The 21,153-nt window shown below is 40.1% G+C and overlaps 2 protein-coding genes and 1 long non-coding RNA gene across 3 annotated transcripts; 2 read left to right on the forward strand and 1 right to left on the reverse strand.

Moving 5' to 3' along the window:
- The first annotated feature begins 469 nt into the window (after window positions 1–469).
- Window positions 470–7,651, forward strand: efcab14 (EF-hand calcium binding domain 14). Its single transcript, XM_073832791.1, has 10 exons — window positions 470–540; window positions 653–798; window positions 1,111–1,256; window positions 1,439–1,537; window positions 1,669–1,779; window positions 2,000–2,047; window positions 4,790–4,945; window positions 5,027–5,102; window positions 6,026–6,133; window positions 6,393–7,651. Exons 1-10 carry the CDS (start codon window positions 470–472, stop codon window positions 6,557–6,559), a joined length of 1,128 nt encoding a protein of 375 aa, XP_073688892.1. The 3' UTR covers window positions 6,560–7,651.
- Window positions 7,652–8,326: 675 nt separating this feature from the next.
- On the reverse strand, window positions 8,327–10,957 carry znf830 (zinc finger protein 830). The gene is made up of 2 exons (XM_073832787.1): window positions 10,378–10,957; window positions 8,327–9,344 (listed from the first exon to the last, which is right to left on the reverse strand). The coding sequence occupies exons 1-2, from the start codon at window positions 10,832–10,834 to the stop codon at window positions 8,692–8,694; spliced, it is 1,110 nt and encodes a 369-aa protein (XP_073688888.1). The 5' UTR covers window positions 10,835–10,957; the 3' UTR covers window positions 8,327–8,691.
- Window positions 10,958–11,120: 163 nt separating this feature from the next.
- On the forward strand, window positions 11,121–16,942 carry LOC141316567 (uncharacterized). Its single transcript, XR_012351432.1, has 6 exons — window positions 11,121–12,226; window positions 12,326–12,420; window positions 13,068–13,289; window positions 13,359–13,381; window positions 13,463–13,556; window positions 14,267–16,942. It is a non-coding gene; the product is annotated as an uncharacterized lncRNA (long non-coding RNA).
- The last annotated feature ends 4,211 nt before the right edge of the window (window positions 16,943–21,153 follow it).

Here is a 21,153-nt window from a genome sequence, read left to right on the forward strand (position 1 = left end):
ATTTAGAAGTCTGTCACACCTTTATACTGATCTACACTGAGTTTATCATTCGTCATAGTCACACATGGCATATTTTCTTATTCTAGCAGCTATAAATACTATTAAAGTGAGAGGAATGAGCTGTGGTCTTTGATCAGTCAGTCTGTGTTGGATTTGAGAGGATGAAGATCACAGTTCCCTCTGCTGGAATTGTTGTTTTTAACTTTAAGAAGAGAAAGAAAGCATTTGTCTCAGATATTGATGCACAGAGTCTGTAACACACACACATTATAGAGAAAACTGGCACAAAAGCGTCTCTAATCTTTGAAATGAGGGATAACGTACAGCCGGCTGGTTGTTATTAGAAGCACTTATTACTAACTGGACACAAAATATTGATTTGAGTTGAAATACCTGATAAACTCTGGTGTCTGACACGAGAGCAGTGCAGGTTTCAGGTACAGGATGATGGTTTCCAGCATTATCACTCATGATTATCAGAGCGCTGATGGACCAATCAGAGTGCAGTTATCAGAGCGCTGATGGACCAATCAGAGTGCAGTTATCAGAGCGCTGATGGACCAATCAGAGTGTAGTTATCAGAGAGCGTCATGTGACTGCTGGAGCGGTGTGGAGTGTGTTGTTGATGAGTCTGTGTGTTGTGTTCTTACAGAAGCTCAGTGCAGTGCTGCTCGCTCTGTTATCCGCTGTGTGTGTTCATCGTCCTGGCGGCGTGTGTCATGGCCTGCGCAGGCCTCATATGGATGCAGATCGCCCTCAAAGAGGACCTGGACTCCATGAAGGAGAAGATCCACATCAGTACGTCCACATCTCAACACACCACTGCTGCTAAAGTCAACATGAAATCAAGCTGATTTACTCCAGCCAATGGTCCTGCTCTAAGAATAATCTCCACTACTTCTGTCATTCACTCTTATTCATCAACCACCTTCATATAGAGACCAGCCAATCAATTGAATGATCCTGTTTTTATGAAAGATGTCACACTTCAAATGTGAGAGGAGTGTGAACAGTGTTTCATGTTGACTTTAGAGACACTGGAGCATTAATTGTCATCATTAGGGTTAGTCTGGAAACCATGCTGATGATGGTTTGGTTGATGTTTGACAGTGGAGACCAGTCAGAAACTCTCATCGCATGAGATACTGAAGCTCAGTGAGGATCTGAAGGCCAAGCAGATGAAACTGGACGACATTGAGAGCGGAGACAAAGGCCTGGCCAAACTCTGGTCCAATCTGAGCGAGATCAACCAGAAGGTACATCACACACGTCTGTAACGCGACACAACGGGAGATGAATTACACGCTCATCTCAGAGTTTGTCTCTTATGGTTTAGTTTAGAAACATGTTAAGAGTTGTTCCCTGATCTCATCTGAAGCTCTCATTAGCAGCTCATGAATCAGTGATGGATGTCAATGTTGGGTTTGTGTCTCTTCAGCTCAGCGCTCTGGATTCTGCTGTCAATCACCTGAAGGCCAACATCAAATCCGCTTCAGATCTGATCGCACTGCCGCGGACCGTAGAGGAGCTGCAGAAGGTGTGTTTGGTTCAGATCCCTGGTGTGTGTGACATGAGCTCACGCTGATCTCTGTGTGTGTTTATATATATATGTGTGTGTGTTTATATATATATGTGTGTGTGTTTATATATATATGTGTGTGTGTGTAGAGCGTGGCCACCATCGGCAGCACCGTCACCAGCGTCCAGCACGACGTCTCCATGATTCAGTCTGTTGTGGAAGAGAGAAGGAAAGGAGAAGATCAGCTGAAGGACAGAGCTGTATGTTTCACACTGCTTTCTACTAAACACTACTTTATTGGTTTCTTAAAAATGCACTCAGTTTTTTCATAGTTCACATGTTAGCAGCTTTAGATTTGAGACGTCAGTGTCATATCAGTGTCTGATCATAATGTGAAGTAAGAGTAATTGTTGGTGTGTGTTCACTGTGAGGCTTATTTATAATGGTTTTCTCTTGGTTTCTGACCATGTGGGACTGAAGAATGGAGAGAAGCCTGTGAACAGCAGCAGCTGTGTGACACTGAAGCAGGTGAACACAAGATAGCTATCACACACACACACACACACACACACACACACACACACACACACACACACACACATTACCTAATTCACATGTAATACTGGTTGTCCATAAAATCATAAACACTTCAAGTGCTCTGTTTGTGTTGAGATGAAACACTATTAGTGTTGACACAATATCAAATAACAGTAGTCAGTAACAATGGCAGTAAAACATCACAGTTCTCAGTACTCATTTCAATTCCACAGCAAAAACTATAGGAACACACTCTTTTTAAGAAGTTAATTCCATCCATCATCTGTCCATCCACTTGTCCCCAGTAGGGTCACAGTTATAAGTTCATTATTGATGCTAAAGTAAATAATACATTACAACATTAGCATGTAACTAAAAAAAATAATGCTTTAAAAAAGGGAAAGTAAAGAATATATCTGATTTCATGATACGATACTCAGTTAATTTTTAATAATGATTATGCAGTAAAATAATGCAGTAGTGTTTTCATTTACTGGCTAAATGTTAGACATTGTCAGCTGTGAAATGTTTTGAAGTTGTGTTAGGATCAGTGTTGTGCAAGTTACTTCCAAAACGTAATACATTATATATTACTAGTTACTGTCTTTTAATAGTAATTAGTTACATTACAATATTACTGTCTCTAAATTGTAATGCGTTACACTACTTTTAAGTTACTGTTGAGTTACTTTCATCAAAATATCCACAGATTATAAAATGCCAAAAAAAAGTTTATAGCTGCTCATTATACATTAAATTTAGGATAGCTAGCATAAAATTATAAAAACATATTTAGGTAGGCCTACCGGTATGTCTATTAATGTTACGTTGTAGTTTAGGTTAAACACAGATAAGCACAAAACTCATTAATACTTTCAGAAATAACACCGGTAAATAAAGCGAAGTGTTATAATGTACAATCATTAAACACAATGAATAGCCTATAGGCTATTTTAAATTTTTTTCAGAACAACCAAAATGAAGAATACAAGTCGCTAAACAAGCCAAAACGAATGAGGGTAAAAGCGAAACTAAAAACAAACGGCGTTGTTCTCGTGCAGCCTACCTCTCTCATTCTGCATCAATCCAATTAAATGTGTCCATATTCGTGATGTATTTGAATGCTAAACTATTATGTAAACCAGGATTTGTACTTAACGCGCTTATAAAACATCCTCCTCACATGAGCAAATATGTGTTTGGCCGAGCTCAGGCTGACGGCACGGATACTATGCAGTACGCACTATTTCATTTGACCAGTGACTGTATTTTATTCTTATAATTAACAGACTGCAACTTTTGCAACGCTGTGTGTGCGTGAGGCGCCGGGGCAATCGAATAGCGGAATAACTCCGTCATTTTTGGTCATACAGATCATTTATAACTGCAGTGTGTTTACTTTTATTTCTGTCATCTTGGTTTCCTTTCCGTGAACTTTCATAGAGCGCCACTCCACACAAAAGTGAACCAAACTCAGCAGCAAATGTCACTCAGTCGTTTCGTTTTGAAAATCAGATATATTTCGCGTATTCATCCATTTTATATGCGGACTATGATTTAATAAAAACAGATTTAGTCATTTTTAGCTTATTTTTTGTTGCTTATGCGCTCGTCCGTCATTTTTTCTCTTCTCCGACTCCGCAGCTCTCATCATTAGTTTAGTGTTACTGGCACCAGTCTAGATGTTTCTAGGAGTTACTCGTGCTGTTTCTCCATAACGGGAGTGCGTCCATCTCATAAATGTAGAATCCGTCTCTGCAGTCATCTCAGCCATCGAATTCCAGCAACAGGAAGACAAAATATTTTACTTGTGGACTTTTTTAATTCACAAATTAATGTTGAGTTAAAATATGTTGATGTAACTTGCGTTACTGAGATTGTAACGAGTAATATTATTACCCAAATTGTATTAGTAATGCGTTATATTACCGCGTTACAGCAAAAAGTAATAAACTACTGTAACATATTACTTTTGTAATGCGTTACTCCCAACACTGGTTAGGATCACATCACTGAGTGTTTAGTTTAAGGCTCATTCATCACGTGGGATGGTGTTGAGGAAAACACTCTAAAACAAATGATTCCGATTCAGTGTTTTGTACCTAAACAGTGATTACAGTCAATATCACATCTGTCCTCCTTATCCGTTCCAAAAATACACAGAATAAATACAGAAAGTGAGTAACGAGTGTTTGCTTCATAATCGCCGGAGCGGTCAGTCGCTTCAGATCAGCAGGATTTCTGCTCTCCAAATGCAGCTATAGGGCATGTAGATATTAAAATATTATAAACAACATCGTGATTACCCATAATGCTGTTTTGTGCGATGCTGATATGAAATCTCAATATGAGGATTTTTGTGTTGATTCAAGCTGAAGTGTTGTCTTCTGTGGAGCTGCTCTACAGCTCAATCACATCCGGCACCATCACCACTGAACTGAAATCAATTAACATTGAACTGAAGCTGTGTCACTACTTTACTGCTTTTGTAGAACTGATCTTGCTTCAAAATTCAGTACAATTCAGTTATTGATTTGAACTGAACCAAGGCTAAACTGACTTGAGCTGGATAACAACACTACTGTCTTTAGAGCTGATTTACAGCACAGTCGGAACAGACCCAGAGCTGAGTTTCCATCAGTTGTTCTGTTATTTTCTGTTTATCTCTGAAGCTGCTGTGTCAGTCTGTGTTGTGTAAAGCGCTGTAGAAATAAACCTGACTCGACTCGACAGGACCTGCAGCATGTTCAGGACGGAGTGAAGGAGGTGAACAGCTCTCTGATGCTCCACGAGTCGTGGTCGAGCGAACAGATCCAGAGCGTGCGATTGGTGTTGTCCAATCTGAGCCGATGGGTGTCAGCGCTGGACCAGAGCTCTTCAGGAGACACGGTGAGATCAGGAGCGTCACCAGCGCCTCACTGAACCTCCTTCATCTATCAGATAACTGACTGCTGTCTGTCTCTCCAACAGCCGACAGCCACACGTCCGCTCCAGACGCTCCAGACGCTCCAGACCGATGCAGACGCCACTGATGCTGCTGACGCCGGTGTGTGCCCCGCTCTGATCACCAGAGGTTATGCTGACAGAGCCTGTATTCACAAAACATCTTAAGGCTAAAAGTAGCTCATAACTTGCCCATTTAGGAGAAAATCTGAAAAATAATGGCCGTGTCAGTCCTACATCTAGGACTATTAGGAGTATTTCACAAAGCATTTTAGCACTAAGGCCTAAATCTGTGAAACATTAGGAGTAGTGAAGAGAACTCCTAAGTCACTAAGACCAAATCCTAACTATCCTAAAATGGCTGTTTACAGCAGTCTGCCTCAGAACTTAAACTTTTCAGAAACACCCTGCGTTTATTTGCACACATGTTTTCCCACTCAACTTTTTTTGGTTTTTGAACTCCAAAATTTCCTTTGATTATATCCTTGTTTTCATTAAAAAATTGGGCAAGAAGTAACAGCTGTTCTTGCGTCCAGTTTGGTTTTCTTTTATGTTTGCATGTCTTACTATCAGCCATGATTATTCTGTTAATAAAAAGGCTGTTTAAATGCAGATCAGCTAATTGTTTATGAGAAGCACACATGTAAAAGACTGACAATCAGCTGAACATATATGTAGCCTGCATTTTAAAATCTTTATGAATGTGGCAACATTTAAAAAAAACCTTTATTTGAATATGACATTACATCGCGCTATCACTTCTCCACTATCAGCCAATCACAGTGTGCATAGTTAATAAGCAAGCTGACATCATCCATATTAATGAGGTCAACCCCGCCCTTACTCTTATTTAAGACTTCTCTCTATTCCTGAGTAAAAGTTTGTCTCTACCGCTTTGTTGATAGGTTTTAAGAGAAAACTCTTAGCTAAAAACATAATTTAGGAGGACCCATAGTGGTAAGATAAAATGTTTTGTGAATACAGGCCCTGATCATGAGCGCTGTGTGTGTTTGATCTGATCTTCAGGTTCCTCACCGTCTCGTCGCCCCAGGTTTCTGTCCCGCAGACGTTATAGACGAGGACAGACGTCCTCCATCAGGACCGCGGTGATTCACGGCGTCGAGTCTGAGAGAGGTGCATGAAGCGGCTTCTTATCATAGTCACCGCTGCTGAAGTGTTGTGTTCTAGTGTCAGTCTGACTCGAGTGGTCATCTAGTTGACGTGTGTGTGTTTAGTGTTTCATGGTTGGCCTCTACAGATGGCCATGAGGAATGATGTTTATTTCTTTCATGGCCTGGTTGAGATCTTGTTTGTGTGATGTTCATTCGTTCAGTAGATCACAGAGATGACTTGTTTCCTCTGGTCTGAATGCTTTGCTCTGTTTTGCGGTCAGATGTGGAGCAGCTCCTGCGGGATCGTTCGTCTCTGTCCTCTGAGGAGCCGAAGGAGGCGTTGGGTTCAGACGCTCCAGACTCCAGCCTCCTCTCGCCCCACGATCCGGACCGGGACCCGTATCCGCTGCAGGATGCTGAGGTCAGTCCTGATCCGGAGCGTCAGTGAGGACGGATGGATTCATTCTCGTGAGCGGTTTACACACTGACCTCAGAGTCGCTCCTCATGCTGTCCATGTGTTTGTTCTGCTCAGCTGAGTTCGACCAAACCCTTAGTGTGACCCGTAACCCGCCGATCACATGTTTGATGTTTCAGACTCCTTCATCTCACATAAGAGTGAATCTCTCACCTGTCAGGAACAGGCCCATCAATCAGCACTAAATCAGAGGAATTATATTTTATCTGAAGAAAATGAAGCCCAATGTAAGATGTTTTGTGTTGTTGTTTTTAAAGCAGTTTTAGCCTGAATCTCATTCCTGTAGTGAATAAATCATGCTTGTTATCAGTCTGTTTTCCAGAATAATACAGTAAACTGATATATTACTGTGATGAGATTCATCAGTGAGAGGAGCAGTGTGCTTATTTTCACAGCAGTTAATCTCACAATACAGACAGTCTTAATTAAAACAGGCTTCATTTTCTTTGACAAAATCTCCCATGATTCTCAGTCAACTGATTTCACAAGATTCACTCTTATATATTTAAATAATTATGTCTCAGAAATGATTTTGAAGTCTGTATGAACAGAGAAATGATTAATTTAAGCTACATTACTGTCAGATCTAGCAATAATATGATCCACACAATTGCTTTTAGTGTTATCCTCAGATATGTAAGCTAGTATAACTGCACTTGGCTGATTGTCTTTCAGCAGATTTAGTTTTTATTGTAAAGTAATGTTCAGCAGATCTGAGGGTAATCGCTCATGTGTTTCTGACCTGTAGATGAACAGCTCATGAATGTTTGTGTGTGTGTGTGTATATATATATCTGTGTTTGTGGGTTCAGTGTGGATGGTTTCTGCAGACGTGAAGGACTCGCAGACGCTTCACTCACAGCCTTTGGGAAATAATAATGTCTCACAAACTTTACTGTCGCTTTATGAAACCAGATAAAAGCTGTAAATATTGTAGAATTGGACATTTCTATGTAAGGAACTAATTTTAAGCAGTAGGAAGATGAGGAGATGGAATGACGTCTGTACATGTGAGTTTTGCATGTTCCCTTTAATGTAACATGAATAAAAGCTCATTTTATTTAAGCTTCTGTTCTGTTTGTGTGGATCTTGTGCGTCCCAGCTGCATTTCTGCTCTGTTCTGGTCACGGATGTAGAAAGTAGAAACTGCAAAACTAAATATTAATGCTCTAAATGTAATGTTAACTATGTTGTGTCTTTCAGTTTCTCTCATCTTGCTGGAATCTAAATGACCATTAATGTCTGAATATTTTCCATTGTAGTTTAGACAACTTTAAACAACTTTGTTTATAACAAGAAAAAAAGGTTAACATTTATTGTTATAATAATAAAAAACAAGGATTTAGTGTTTAACTAAACCAAGGAATCGGCCCAAAGTTATCGTCTTTTTATCAGAGACCTGTCAGAATCTGTATTAAATTACAATTCATTACAAACTAATCTTTAATTTCTCAAGCCCTCGTAAAATTCATCCGTTACCGAACAGAACCTACAATAACTAAACCCACAAAAAGAAGTGATCATTAGTCTAGATCTGTTTTTTAGTCAAATGCTTGCCTTTTTTGTTTTCTGGGAAATATGCAAGTGTCTTGTTTGTCTTCTGAAGGACAGTACAGCATACAAACTATAACAAAATATGAAAAATAACACATCTTGATGCTCTTCTCAAGTGTACACCCCCTAATTTCTAATGCAAGGTTTGTGTAAACTGCTGATTTAATTAAAAAAAAAACAATTGAAAAATATAAAGATTCTGTTTATATCATCATTAATTGCTCACCACAAACATCTGCTTGATTGTTAATATTGTAGGCAAATGTAAACCATCCTCGTCCAGCTCTGAGCTGCTGATCAGACAGTTACTATAAACATGAACATCATGAAGAGAGACACACTGCAGACCATCAGAGGATGATTATAGAAAATAACAGCAGAGAAAAACCAATCAAACACCTGCAGAACTACAGACAAACTCAGACTGAACCGGATCTGCTTATAAAAACTCACAATGCACTTTGATTTAATAATTCTCTGTCCAGAAATTAGAGCTGGAGACACCAGAGGAACAGGCAGGTCAAACGCAGCTGGACGTCTCTTCAACAGCGTTAAGCCAGAGCTCCTTTGGCCCTCCAGTCCTGCGTCAGCACATGCATCAGCTCTTCCTCATCCTCCTCTTCGTCGTGGTCTGTCCGCGTCTCGACCGTCTGCCGTCTCTCTTTCATCACGCCGCTCTTCGCCTCGTCCTGTTTGGCTCGTAGCAGCTCCACCCGCCGGAAACACTCGATCTGCTGGTCGATCTCGTCGATCTGCCGCTCCAGACGGCCCTCTTCATCATCTTCGGCGACGATGGCGTCGGACGCGCTGTTCACCTGCCGCATCTCCTTCTGGAACTCCTCCCACTCCTTGTCCATCTGGTCTCGCGGCGTGTCCACGTTTCGCACTTTAGCGTCGCGCACCGGATCGTCGAAGAAACCCTCGGGTAACGGTTCAGCCGTGGCGTCCTTCTTCTCCGTCGCGTTCTCCTCCACATCGTCCGGTTTGGACACGGAGCCGGAGTGAGACACGGCAGGAGGAGCCGAGGAGATGCTGCTGTCGAAGAAATCGGCCGGGAGACCGGCGGCCGGGACGGCGTCTTTAGCTCTACTGCCTGTGTCTTCCTCATCATCGTCATCATCATCATAGTGTCCGGCGAGGAGACCCAGACCCACAGACTGACGTGAAGACACAGCCGTCTCCTCCTTCTGTCCTCCTGCGGCACCTGTTCACATCACAGACACACATCTGATCAACACTGGAGTCTCATCACACCAACATCTGAAAACACATCTGTGTCTCTAGGCCTTTCATCCACACTGAGATGATGTTTCTGTCCAGCAAAAATACATAAACATACAAACTGCAGTTTTCTGTTGTCAAATGGTGGTTTAGTTCTGTCAGTGGTTCCCCATCGCTGCACATTTAGTCTGACACCTGTTTCAGTTCTCAGTCTCCACTAATGAGCTGATGATCAGAATCAGTGTTAGATGAAGGAGATCTGGACACATGAGTGTTAGGCTCCTCCAGGGCCGCGGTTGGGAATCAGTGAGTTGTGTGATGTATATTATATTCATATACAGTAATCAACATTTGAACTGGAACAAAACCTTTCATCAAAGCTGTCCTAAAACCAAAACAATACCTGTTCTTGTCTTCAGACAACTTTGATTCACTTTTTCGATCCACTTTACTTGTTGATTACTGTACATCAGCGTTATGTCTGTTTACTTTAATAATGCTGATAAAGATTCATGTTATTTGTCACATTCCTGCAATAATGACAATATTTACTCATAACTGCTGTCAAAGATCATGAAAGAGTTGTGTTTTAGAGCACACATGGATCTGGACAGCAGTGAGTGATATTTGCTAATAAATGTACTTCATCATCAATCGGTGAGTGTTTATGGTGTTTCACACATGAGCAGCTCATTAAGGAGTTTTCTGGTGTGGAGGAAGAGCATTTTGAAACAAACAAACAAAAAATATCCTTATACCAAGAAATATTCAACTGAACCCAGGAGCCAAAAGAAAAAGAAGAGTGTTTCTGAGCGAACAGGTGAACAATAAGCAGAAACCCTGATGAATGTTAGTCTGGGGTCAGAGGTCAGATCTGTTTACATCTATAAAGCTGAACACACATCAAACACGTGCTGAAACTGTCCCGCGTGCATCTTTAGATCGACACATATGACACACACACACACACACACACACATATATATACATATATATGATGAAGGTCAGCTCCTCACCTGTGCTTCCGGTGAGCGGCAGTTTCGCTCGTTTCCCGGATGTAGTGGCGGACTCTGGCGCGGGCCTCTTCGTCGCTGAGGATGAGGATGATGAAGGTGCTGCCGGTGTTTCAGTGCTGTCTCTGTTCTTGAGCTCGGTGACTTTATCTTTGTGTTGTTTTCCCAGCACATGTGTTTGCCACAGCAGAGCGCTCTTGACAGCAGTGTTACACAGAGCACAGCTCAGCTGACCCACACTGCTGTATCTGGCGTACGGAGACTCCACGCGTTTCTGGCGATCGGTCGATTGTTTCTTCTCCTTCATTAATCGCCGTAAATCCTCTTGATTGACTACTTTCTTTCCCTTCTGTAACGAAGCCATCTCCGCAGGCTCGTCGCGGGTGGATGACGTAATTATCGGCGGCGCGCTCGTCCTGAAGATGGCGCTCGAGCCTTCATTGAATCTCACTGCAAACATTTAAACATCAGATGCAATTTCTTTATATTTTGAAATGAAACAATGTGTTGTTCTAACAATTACACCTTCTTGAGCCATCAATATGGCTATATTTTCTACCATTTAAAATACAATGATGTGTTCATAACTATCAAATATATTTGCAATGCCACTGGTGTTTATCATGGGTAAATAAGTGCACAAAAACATAAAAAAAAACATTAAGCTGTCATTTTTGTGCATTCATGAAGTCGAAAGGTAATCTAATAATGTGATCTAAGCTTAGATCTTAGAAAAAGAAATACATTCTAAAAAGTGGACATTTCTGTAGGATGACCCTATTATTATTTCTGGGATAATTATTTGTCCAGTATATGGACACATGAGTATATTAGAGAGATGAAAATCCTGTGTAGTGAACCTTTAAATTGACACTTCTTCATCAGATTTGTATTGTTATAACATCATATAAATGAACTATGTGTATTTATTCACCATATTACCTGTGTCCAGATCTCCTGATTTATTTTCTTACCTTTATATTTATATTAAGTATTTTTCAGATTTGTAAACAAAAGTGTCAAATTCTAAACTGGATTAGATTTCTTTGCTGTTTTTTGAACAGATTCTAGAGTAGAAGTGCATGAGAGAATTTAATGTTCAGATATTTGGTGTTTATTAACTAATGTCTCATTTTCCAGATCAGACATCTGAGGACAGACAGACATTCATCGGACAGCAAAGGGTTAAACTAGAATATCAGACACAGATAAGGCCACTTTACTCTCATCCAACACGTATCAGGAAGTGACTGACGGATTATTACTTTGAACACAACATCAAACTAAAGAATCAGTAATCATTGAGAATGAAGAGAAGCACCGTCTAGAAGGATTTTTGAGCCGTTTGTTTCAGAACAGACAGCAGATCTTGTGATTTACATGATTATTCATTATTGAACACTTCCTTTAGGTGAAAGTGAAGTTAGGATAGCTGGAGCTCAAACAGTGAAGATGGAGTCAGTACATGTGTCCACAGAAGAGCTTTCTTGTCCTGTGTTGTGTGAAATCTTCAAGGCTCCTGTTCTTCTTTCATGCAGCCACAGCGTCTGTAAAGAGTGTCTTCAGCAGTTCTGGACAACCAGGAAACTCAGGAGTGTCCCGTCTGCAGGAGAAGATCCTCAAAACACCATCCTCCGATGAATCTCGCATTAAAAAACCTGTGTGAGTCGTTTGTGAAGGAGAGAAATGAGCGGCGTTCGTCAGGATCTGAAGAGATCTGCAGTTTACACAGAGATAAACTCAAGCTCTTCTGTCTGGAGGACAAACAGCTGCTGTGTTTAGTGTTTAGTGTGCAGAGATTCACAGAAACACACGGTTCAGACCCATCGCTGAGCTGCTTCCATCATATAAGGTAAGATAATAAACACTGACCATCAGTTCATAATACTGTGTGTTACACGCTGGAACACATGACAGAGATCTCTGGTGTTTATTGATCTTTATATTCTAGGAGGAGCTCAGGAAATCACTAAAGTCTTTACAGAAGAAACTTCAGCACAGCAAAACACTGAAGAGAGAATGTGAGAAACAGTTGAACACATCAGGGTGAGGACACTTCTCTTCATATGTTTGCTAACTTAGGGTTAGAGCAGCTGGTTTGGTTAGGTGTATATACATGTTCCTCTATTAAAATGAAAATCACACACTCACACTGTAAATTCAGCAGAACTAAAGCTGATAGATTAAATGAAAATACAAGTTCACGGTGTGCTGAATCCAGGCATTTAGTGTTTGCATAGCCTAATAAGGGAACATAAACTACGGTCATTTATTGTAGTATAAAATGTGAGTTTTACACACATAATATGAGTAAAAGTAAATGATATTGTGTCACCTGAACCTGTCACAGATCCAGTCAAAACATGTGATTTAAAACATTATCATCCAGGGTGATGGCAAATAGCCTTTCCAGCTGATGTAAGTCTTAAATCATCCGTCTTTTACTTGCAGCGATCAGTAGGAATGAACACACACATCACGATTCATAATCATGAGCCTTTATCAGTCGTTACTACAGACACTGAACGTATGTGTGATGTCTCTGATTAAAACAGGGTTGTTTTGTGAAGAGAGGTTGATGAGTTTGAGAATGTGTTCACACCCTACAGAGACATCTACATCTGTCCCAGATTCACACTCGCTCTTCATGCTCCACCAGAATCACTGATTTATTAATCAATGTTTTCATTTAGTCTCAAGATGAGCACACAGAGCGTCAGATTCAACAGCAGTTTGAGGAGCTTCATCAGTTTCTCGGAGATGAAGAAGAAGCTACAGTCACTGCACTGAGGGAGGAAGAGGAGCAGAAGAAGCAGATGATGAAGGAGAAGATGAACAGACACATCTCAGCTCTTTCACACACAATCAAAGACATGGAGGAGATGATGAAAGCCAGTGATGTCTGCTTTCTAAAGGTCTGATTTCAGATGATTGATTGATGATTGATTGAGTTGTTGATGATCAATGGTGTGTTTGTTCTGCAGGAGTTTCCAGTCTCAATGGAAAGGTGAGTGATCTGCTGGTGTCTCTGGTCTCTCTGCTTCTGATCCAAAGCCACTGCAGTTCTGACTCCTGAATGTTCTTCCAGAGTCCAGATCTCACAGCCGCCTTCTGGAGCTTTGATTCATTGGGCAACCTGCCGTTCAGAGTCTGGAAGAAGATGCAGGACATGGTCCAGAACAGTGAGTCTGACTGCAGAAGATCTCAGCTCTTATACACACACTGGAAATCATGCATGAGGGATATTGACAGATCTCAGCTTTTTGTCTCAATAACCTGCAGAGGTGTAAAAAGTACTCAAAAATTGTACTCAAGTGAAAGTGCAGATACTCAGGGAAAAATGTACTCAGTTAAAATGACAAGTATCTGTAGGTAGAACTTTAAATTGTACTCAAGTATTAAAAAAGTAGAAGTACAAATTTTCTGACAGACATACAGGAGTATGGTTAAAGGAAGAGAAAGATGCAGTGGTACAGGTCAAACACGTATATCTAGTGGCACAACAATTAAAGAGCAGCACAGTGAAACATTGAAAAAGAAAAAAACAGGGAAAGAGATTAAAAGAAAAGAAATCCTTTCCATCCTCATGTCATCCTTTATGACTTTCATTTATCAGATGAACAAAGAGTTGTAGAAAGAAAACCTCACTCATATAATGCAACTGTATGGGAAATCCAAAAATGACACTTCAACAACTGAATATGACAGTAACTCATGAAACCTCTGCTAATGAATCATGGTCTTTTTTAAGTGAGATGATAGGCATATGTAGGTAAAATACAAATACTAATACTGAAGTGGTCCTGTCCCCCTGCATTATATGAACTAAAAATAAGACGAGTGTCATAATTCTTCATAATCTGTTAAACAGCTGTTGTTTGTGTGTCATCAGCTCCTGTGATTCTGGATCCCAACACGGCTCATCCGGATCTCGTCCTGTCACACCATCTGACACGAAAACCGTCAGCGGCTTCCCGATAATCCCGAGCGTTTTGACGGCTTCGACTGCGTGGTGGGGTCGGAGGGGTTTGACTCCGGGTGGCATCGCTGGGATGTGGAGGTAATTTCCACAGGAAGAGAGCTGCTTTGTTCAGGTCTGGTGTGTGGTGTGTTCAGATCAGACAGAGTCTGGAGTCCGTGTTCATCAGCAGCTGCAGCGTGTGAGAGTGGATCTGGACTGTGACGGAGGAACCGTGTCGTTCTCTGATCCTCTAACTAACACACATCTACACACATTCACAGACAGCTTCACTCACACACTCTTCCCATTCATCTCCTGCTGTTCTCTTCATCCTCTGAGGATCTTACCACTAAAGGCCAACAAATAGAGTTCTTCTCTGGATAGACGTGTGAATATAGAGCCGCTGGTAGTTTACTAAATGTTGCGTAGAGTAAGATATATTTGATGGGCATCATATATAATGGATATGAATCAAACTATAAAATGATTATGAGGTTTATTTTTGTCTGCTGAGCTGAAGTTAATATCAAGTATCTTAATTTCAGACAGCATGTCCAGATATATTAGATATGTTCTCAATCATGGAAATCAGGGGATTTTTCAGTTGTGATTTCTAAACTCAGAAAAGTCATACATTATTCAATGTTGGATTTTTTTTTAGTTATTCTTTTTATCAAATTCCTTTCTAACATATTTGACTGTCACATTGTACTGAATTAAAACAGAGTTAGAGTGAGATTAAAACAGATCCTGCGAGTCTCTGCTGCTCTATAATGCTATAACGCTAGGATCTGATGGTCTTCCTCAAAAGGAGGACGTTTCTGTATAATTTCACTCTGCATGGAATCTGTGTTGATGGAACTAATCTAAGGTTTTTCACATCTATAAATATGCCATGATCTGAAAGCTTCTCCCTTGAATGGGTTTTAAATGATGCTAAAACCCTGATTGCTTTTTTCACAAGAAGCTCTGCTCTGAGAAAGTCATTGCTCATGTTCCTCAGAGATCATTTAGGTATCTCACATCAAACTAAAGTCAACTAAAGTAATGCTGGATATGAACCTCTGCATGTCCGTCTGTCATCGGAGGCTGTGAGTGTCAGACGAGGTTAGTAATAGAAGTCCAGACATCCCAAACTATTGAAAAACTGCTGCTCATCTAGAACACTGGTCTCAAACTCAGTTCCTGGAGGGACACAGCTCTGCACATTTTGGCTCCAACCCTAATCAAACACACCTGATCCAGATAATCAAGGTCTTCAGGATTACTAGAAACTCCAAGCAGGTGTGAGCTGGAGCTAAACTCTGCGACCCTCCAGAAATTGAGTTTGAGACTTCTGATCTAGAATTTGGCCAGTTTTGAGATCCTTGTTTTTGTTTGACTTTCTATAGATGAGCAATTTTTCATCAAAGACTCTGAAGTGACTGATAGCAGTAACTTTATCTACAGCATTGGAAACTGTTGTTCACGCAGTGCCAGCTGATGGAAATCATCTTCAGTTTTGTTGATACACCAGAATGCTTTCCCACCATAACACTAGCGCCATCTGAGACAAAGGACACCTGGGTTTGGTTTAGGCTAGATCAGGAAATGTCTAGTCATAGGGTTTACATAGAGGCTTTAATGATCATTGTGGTTTTCTCAATCTATTTGATTGAGGAGCTAACAATGTTGTTCATAATTGAGCGTAGCACTGAAACGGCAGAGCAGAATTTGTCCTGTGAGATCTACGAGTGCTTTGTAATCTGTGATTTTGCTCTTGATTTTGTTTTGAAGTAAATATAAAATATTGTTTTTATTGTTGGATTTGCATATAGAGCACTCACAGCTGGACCTCTTGTTCTCTGAAAAGCCCAGATGATCCAACATTAGAGCAGAACAGGCATCCTATAACAGAGAAAATACTAATGCTGTTTAATCCATTACTTTTTGATTTCACTTCCTGTTCTTATTTGTTTATTTGTGAATTTGTTCAATAACACTCATTAACACAAACCATGCTTTTTACATAGACTAGACGGCTAGGTCAAGTTGGCTTTCATGTTGGTCCATGTTTGCTTAAAATGCCTTAAAAATAAGAATAAAAAAGGAAAAACACTTTTATACTGTAGTCATTTAAAGATATTTAAAATCAAATATACTTAACTGGAACACAACAGGTTCTGCTTTCACTTTACTAGTGGTGAAAAAAATGAAGTAAAAGATAATGTGAATTAAAGTCAGAAAGAACAAAATGATGAAGCAATCTTCTTATTCTTGAGCCTCAACCAAGCGTTCTTTGATTTAACATTGACTCCTATTGTCTTTAACTCCAGATGTCTGAATAATCATCAGTACATGCTGTCCCAGGACCTAAATGAAAACATGATTTTAACAGACACAGTTTAAGGTAAATCCCATCAGACTGATGTGCTTCATTACTGAATGTTAACTACAGTTCTGACTGATAAAACATTGTTAAACGGTAATGTTAATGTTTTACTGATGTCAAATTAACTAACAAAGTAAGTAAAATTAAACCTGTTCTAATTATCCAGATATTAAATCACTAACAAGCATTTTCCTGACCTGTTATGACATTAAGATTATTTTTAGAACAATAAATGTGTTGAGCAAAACAATGGTGTTTGTCTGAGATTCATTTTAGCAATTCATTTAGGTAAAAGACTGTTCATATGCAAAAATTAACTGCAGACACTGAAATGAAAGAATCTGTGTTTCAGTACCAATATTTAGTGTCCCATACTGTATTTTGTCCTATAAAAAAAACAAGATTCTCCCTTATTTTTTGCTAAAGTAGTTGGCACCCATAGTTGTGCCGTTTTTAATGTTGTTTATTTTATTTTATTTTATTTATTTTAATTAATTTTTGTTTTTTGGGGGGAATGCACTTGAATATTATTAAGCATATGCCAATGCTCATGTAATAACATAATCAGGAGGGAGGTGTACTGAGTTCGATGTGAACGGTAGTTTCTGTAATGCAGCAGGACTCGTGTGTGTGTGTGTGTGTGTGTGTGTGTGTGTGTGTGTGACTGATGACTGATGCTGTGTTAGATGAAGATGTGTTCTCTGTGGCCGGTAGGGAGAGTTAGAGAGAGACTGAGAGTGATTCTGAGAGGAGTTTCAACTTCAGTACCAGCGGAGGAGCCCTGAACACAACACTGAACACGACAGACTGCTGCAGTCGGACATACATCCCCTTTATAACCACTAAAGCCAAAGACCGACACCTGACACGGATTCAGCAACATCAACAAGAACATCAATGCTGCTCATCTTGGGCCAGGCTTTGCTTCTCTCCTTCCTGCTGGATGCTTCGCAGGTAATGTGTTTAATAGAAATGCGACAGATGAGTTGTTCAGGCGCAGATAGACGTGTATGTAACGTTAGTGCTGCTGTTCTGGATGAGGATGAGATCGAGCTCGTTACAGACACACAGATACAGACACACACACAGATGATGGACGAGCCGCTGAGAGAAGTTTGTTTTATTCTGTCCTCATGCAAAATGTAGATCGTGCTCAGCGATTATCAGAAGACTGCGAAACCTACATCTTATGTGCACTTTAGCTCTTTCACATCCACTTCAGTGTTAAACATCCGCAGTTTGGGGCCTGTTATACGCATAACATATACTAGGCTTATCAAGTTTACTACTGTTACTAGAGTATATCTGTGGTATTTGATATCAGATAAACTGTACCTTTAGTTTAATTGCTGTTAGAAAATGTAAATGTGAAATCAGTTACAATCACCTTTTCACGCACTTTGGATTGTTGAAATTCAATAAAACCATTGAACATGACAGAAATTACAATTACAAGTTAGATGAGAACAAAGATGCTGTTATCAAAGCAAAATGATGACAAGAGAACATGTTTACTGTGTGCTGCTGTCATCAGTCAGTTAGTCAATAAAACAAGTTTATGAAATGGTCTGAAGAAGATCTAATGCTCATTTATTTATTACTTTAACCAGAAGCAGGAGCGGTAGTCTAAAATGGTTTAATCTCTTTGTCTTTATAATAATCTGAATAGTTGAGCAGCGGAGACTGAAGCATGAGTCTGTGTTTTCAGAGGTGGTTTAGATCATTTGTGTTGATGAGTTTCTGTTCTGGTGTTGTTCATCAGTGGAGCTCAGAGGCCAGAGACAGCGGCGTATGCAGACCAGGCTTCTCTGAGGACGTTTACACCACAGTGATGCCTGAGCGAGTGCAGCCGGGACAGTCTTTGATCACTGGTAAATATATATATGACCCTCCGTATGACACCGCTGCTTTCTCTGTTCATATGAGCTCACAGAAAATACATCTGACACTGCTTGAGATTTCACTTCAGCTGCACACATAACACTGTGTAAATGTTTATTTAAGTAGGGCAGAACTGCAAAAGTGAACACAAGCTAAACATTAACATCAGCATCTGCAATGTAGGAAAAAAAATGAATAAATGAAAATGATGAATTTTAAAACTGACAGGTTAGACATGAAAAAGCAGCACCTAAAATAAATAAAAACAAAAATACAAATGTAAGTATCAAATTTAAATTTATTATATATTTTTGGGGTTCTGTTTTCTCAAGTGAACGGTTTTTGTACTCGCAGTTTCTAGTATCTTGCAGAATCTCAAACTCTCTCACTTTAGAAACTGTGCTTCTGAATATCTGCTTCTTGGTGGCTGTCTATAGGACGAGACGGCCTGACATGATCATGTACTCTATGTGGACACGCTGTAGTCTGTGCTGGGACCAGCGGCCTGTGAGCTGCTTTAATAATGCGTGTATACATATGTATATGTCTGTGTGTAGTGTGTGGAGTTTTGTTTTTATGTAATTAAGTGGCTAAACAGCAGCGTAGTTTGGCTTCTGCTGTTGCGTTATGAAAGTGCAAGATCAAACAATTCATAATAATTTACTTTTAATTTATTATGTTCATCATGGCACTCACTGAGTTTAATTTTGCTCTGTAGATATTTCCTATTACAGCACATATGCAGTGTGGATTTATATTTGCAGTGCAGACATATATGAGTCTCTTTGGTTAACGTCAGATTGGATCAGTGTGTAGACTGCTATCCTCTGCATATACAGGTCTGCTCAAATATAAATGCCTCTATAATACTCTATATGATATTAATAGATAGTGACACTATGCTTATTTATGTCTCCTGAAAATGAAGGATGTTCAAAGGCTGTGTCACAAGGACGGTCGGAGACGAGCGGATCCATTTGCAGCATTTTATTAGAACAGACAAACACACAGGGGCAGGCAGAAATCGTAGTCAAACACAGGCAGAATGGTCGGAGCGGGCAGCGAGAATCACACACGAGAGGGAGTCCAGGAATCAAACACGGGAAGAAACGCTCAGAAATGCAGCCGGGGCAATACAAGACTTCGCCGAGAGCTAGGTGTGAGAGTGGCTTATATGCCGTCTGTGTGATTAACTGCAGGTGTGTGAGTGAATGAACTGCAGGTGTGAGCGGTGATGAGTGCAGTGGCTTGTGGGGGATGAAGTCCATGATGAGTAGTGCAAGAGTTTGTGATCCCAGGGGGACTGAGGCTCAAATCATGACAGGCTGATTCTAGGAAGTCCATGGAAATGTTCAGGAAGAAAAAAAACTTGCTTTGAACTCATTTATTGTGAAGGCATCTAAATATTTTTTGCAATTATCAACAAATATTTTTCGTTAGTAATAACATTTTCCAGATAATATTTTATTATTTTTAGTGCAGTGACAGCATAAATGATGTATGTGTGTGTTTCTGGATTTGTGGATCTGTTGAGTGAATGTGTTAGATGTTATGTTCTCTGGATAGACATCATTATCCAACAGCTTTTACAAACCTGAATCATTTCACATATGTATACAGAGGTAAAGTAATAGCTTCTTTTCAGATTTTTGGCCAACATTTTGGCTGTATGCTTCATATTTGCACACTACTCATACTATTTTGAACTCATTAACCTTTTAACTTCTCTGACATAACTTTGGAAAAGACAGCAGTGATCAATCATACAAACATAAAAATCTATCGTCAGTATTTACCAAAAACATCCAAAGGCACGGACGCAGTTATTTTTGGGCTGATCTTACTGTGTATGCATTTGTAGGAGTTTCCCTTTAGATACAGTATTTATTCGAGGAGAGGATCATGCAGTGTGATTTCCTCAGGTTAGCTGTGGTCAGTTTACTGCTGTTTTTAAAGCCCTCTAAACCATGTTTTAACTCATTCTGTGTCTGTGGCGTTAGTCGATCACACACAGCTGATTATCATGAGCTCTGCTCGTTTTCAACTCAACTCTAATTTGCGCTGCTCTCAGTAGATTGTGTTTATGGAAACCATCTGCATCTGTGTTCTTTATTTGACCGTTTGATGCGGTGATAAAAGCACAAATGGTTTGGCTCCGTCATGGAGTCACTGCAGGTGAAGCTGGTTTTGTGTGAGGATTGTGTCTGTGTTTGTTTGTTTGATCGCTGCTCAAGGGATGTTGATAAAGTTGTTCTGATGAACTTCTGCAGTGGTTTGTGTCTCATTCCAGGTTCGTGTGCTCACTGAGACGTCGCTCTATAAATATGTCGCAGTCGTGTGTTCGTGTCACTGGAGAATGTACCGGCGGCTGGTCAGTGTCAGAAATAACAGATTATCTCATCCTTCATTAGTTTATCACAGAGAGGTGCTTATTAATCTGACACAGAGCTGATAATGCAGCACTTTCAGTAAGTAGGTGTGGGTTACACAGGAATGAATGGTACATGAATAAAGCAGAAAACAGAACAGAGATGCTGTAGAAGTTAAATGTAGAGCTTGAGTAACA

Source organism: Garra rufa, unplaced genomic scaffold (assembly GCF_049309525.1).
Source record: "Garra rufa unplaced genomic scaffold, GarRuf1.0 hap1_unplaced_104, whole genome shotgun sequence".
Taxonomy (NCBI): domain Eukaryota; kingdom Metazoa; phylum Chordata; class Actinopteri; order Cypriniformes; family Cyprinidae; genus Garra; species Garra rufa.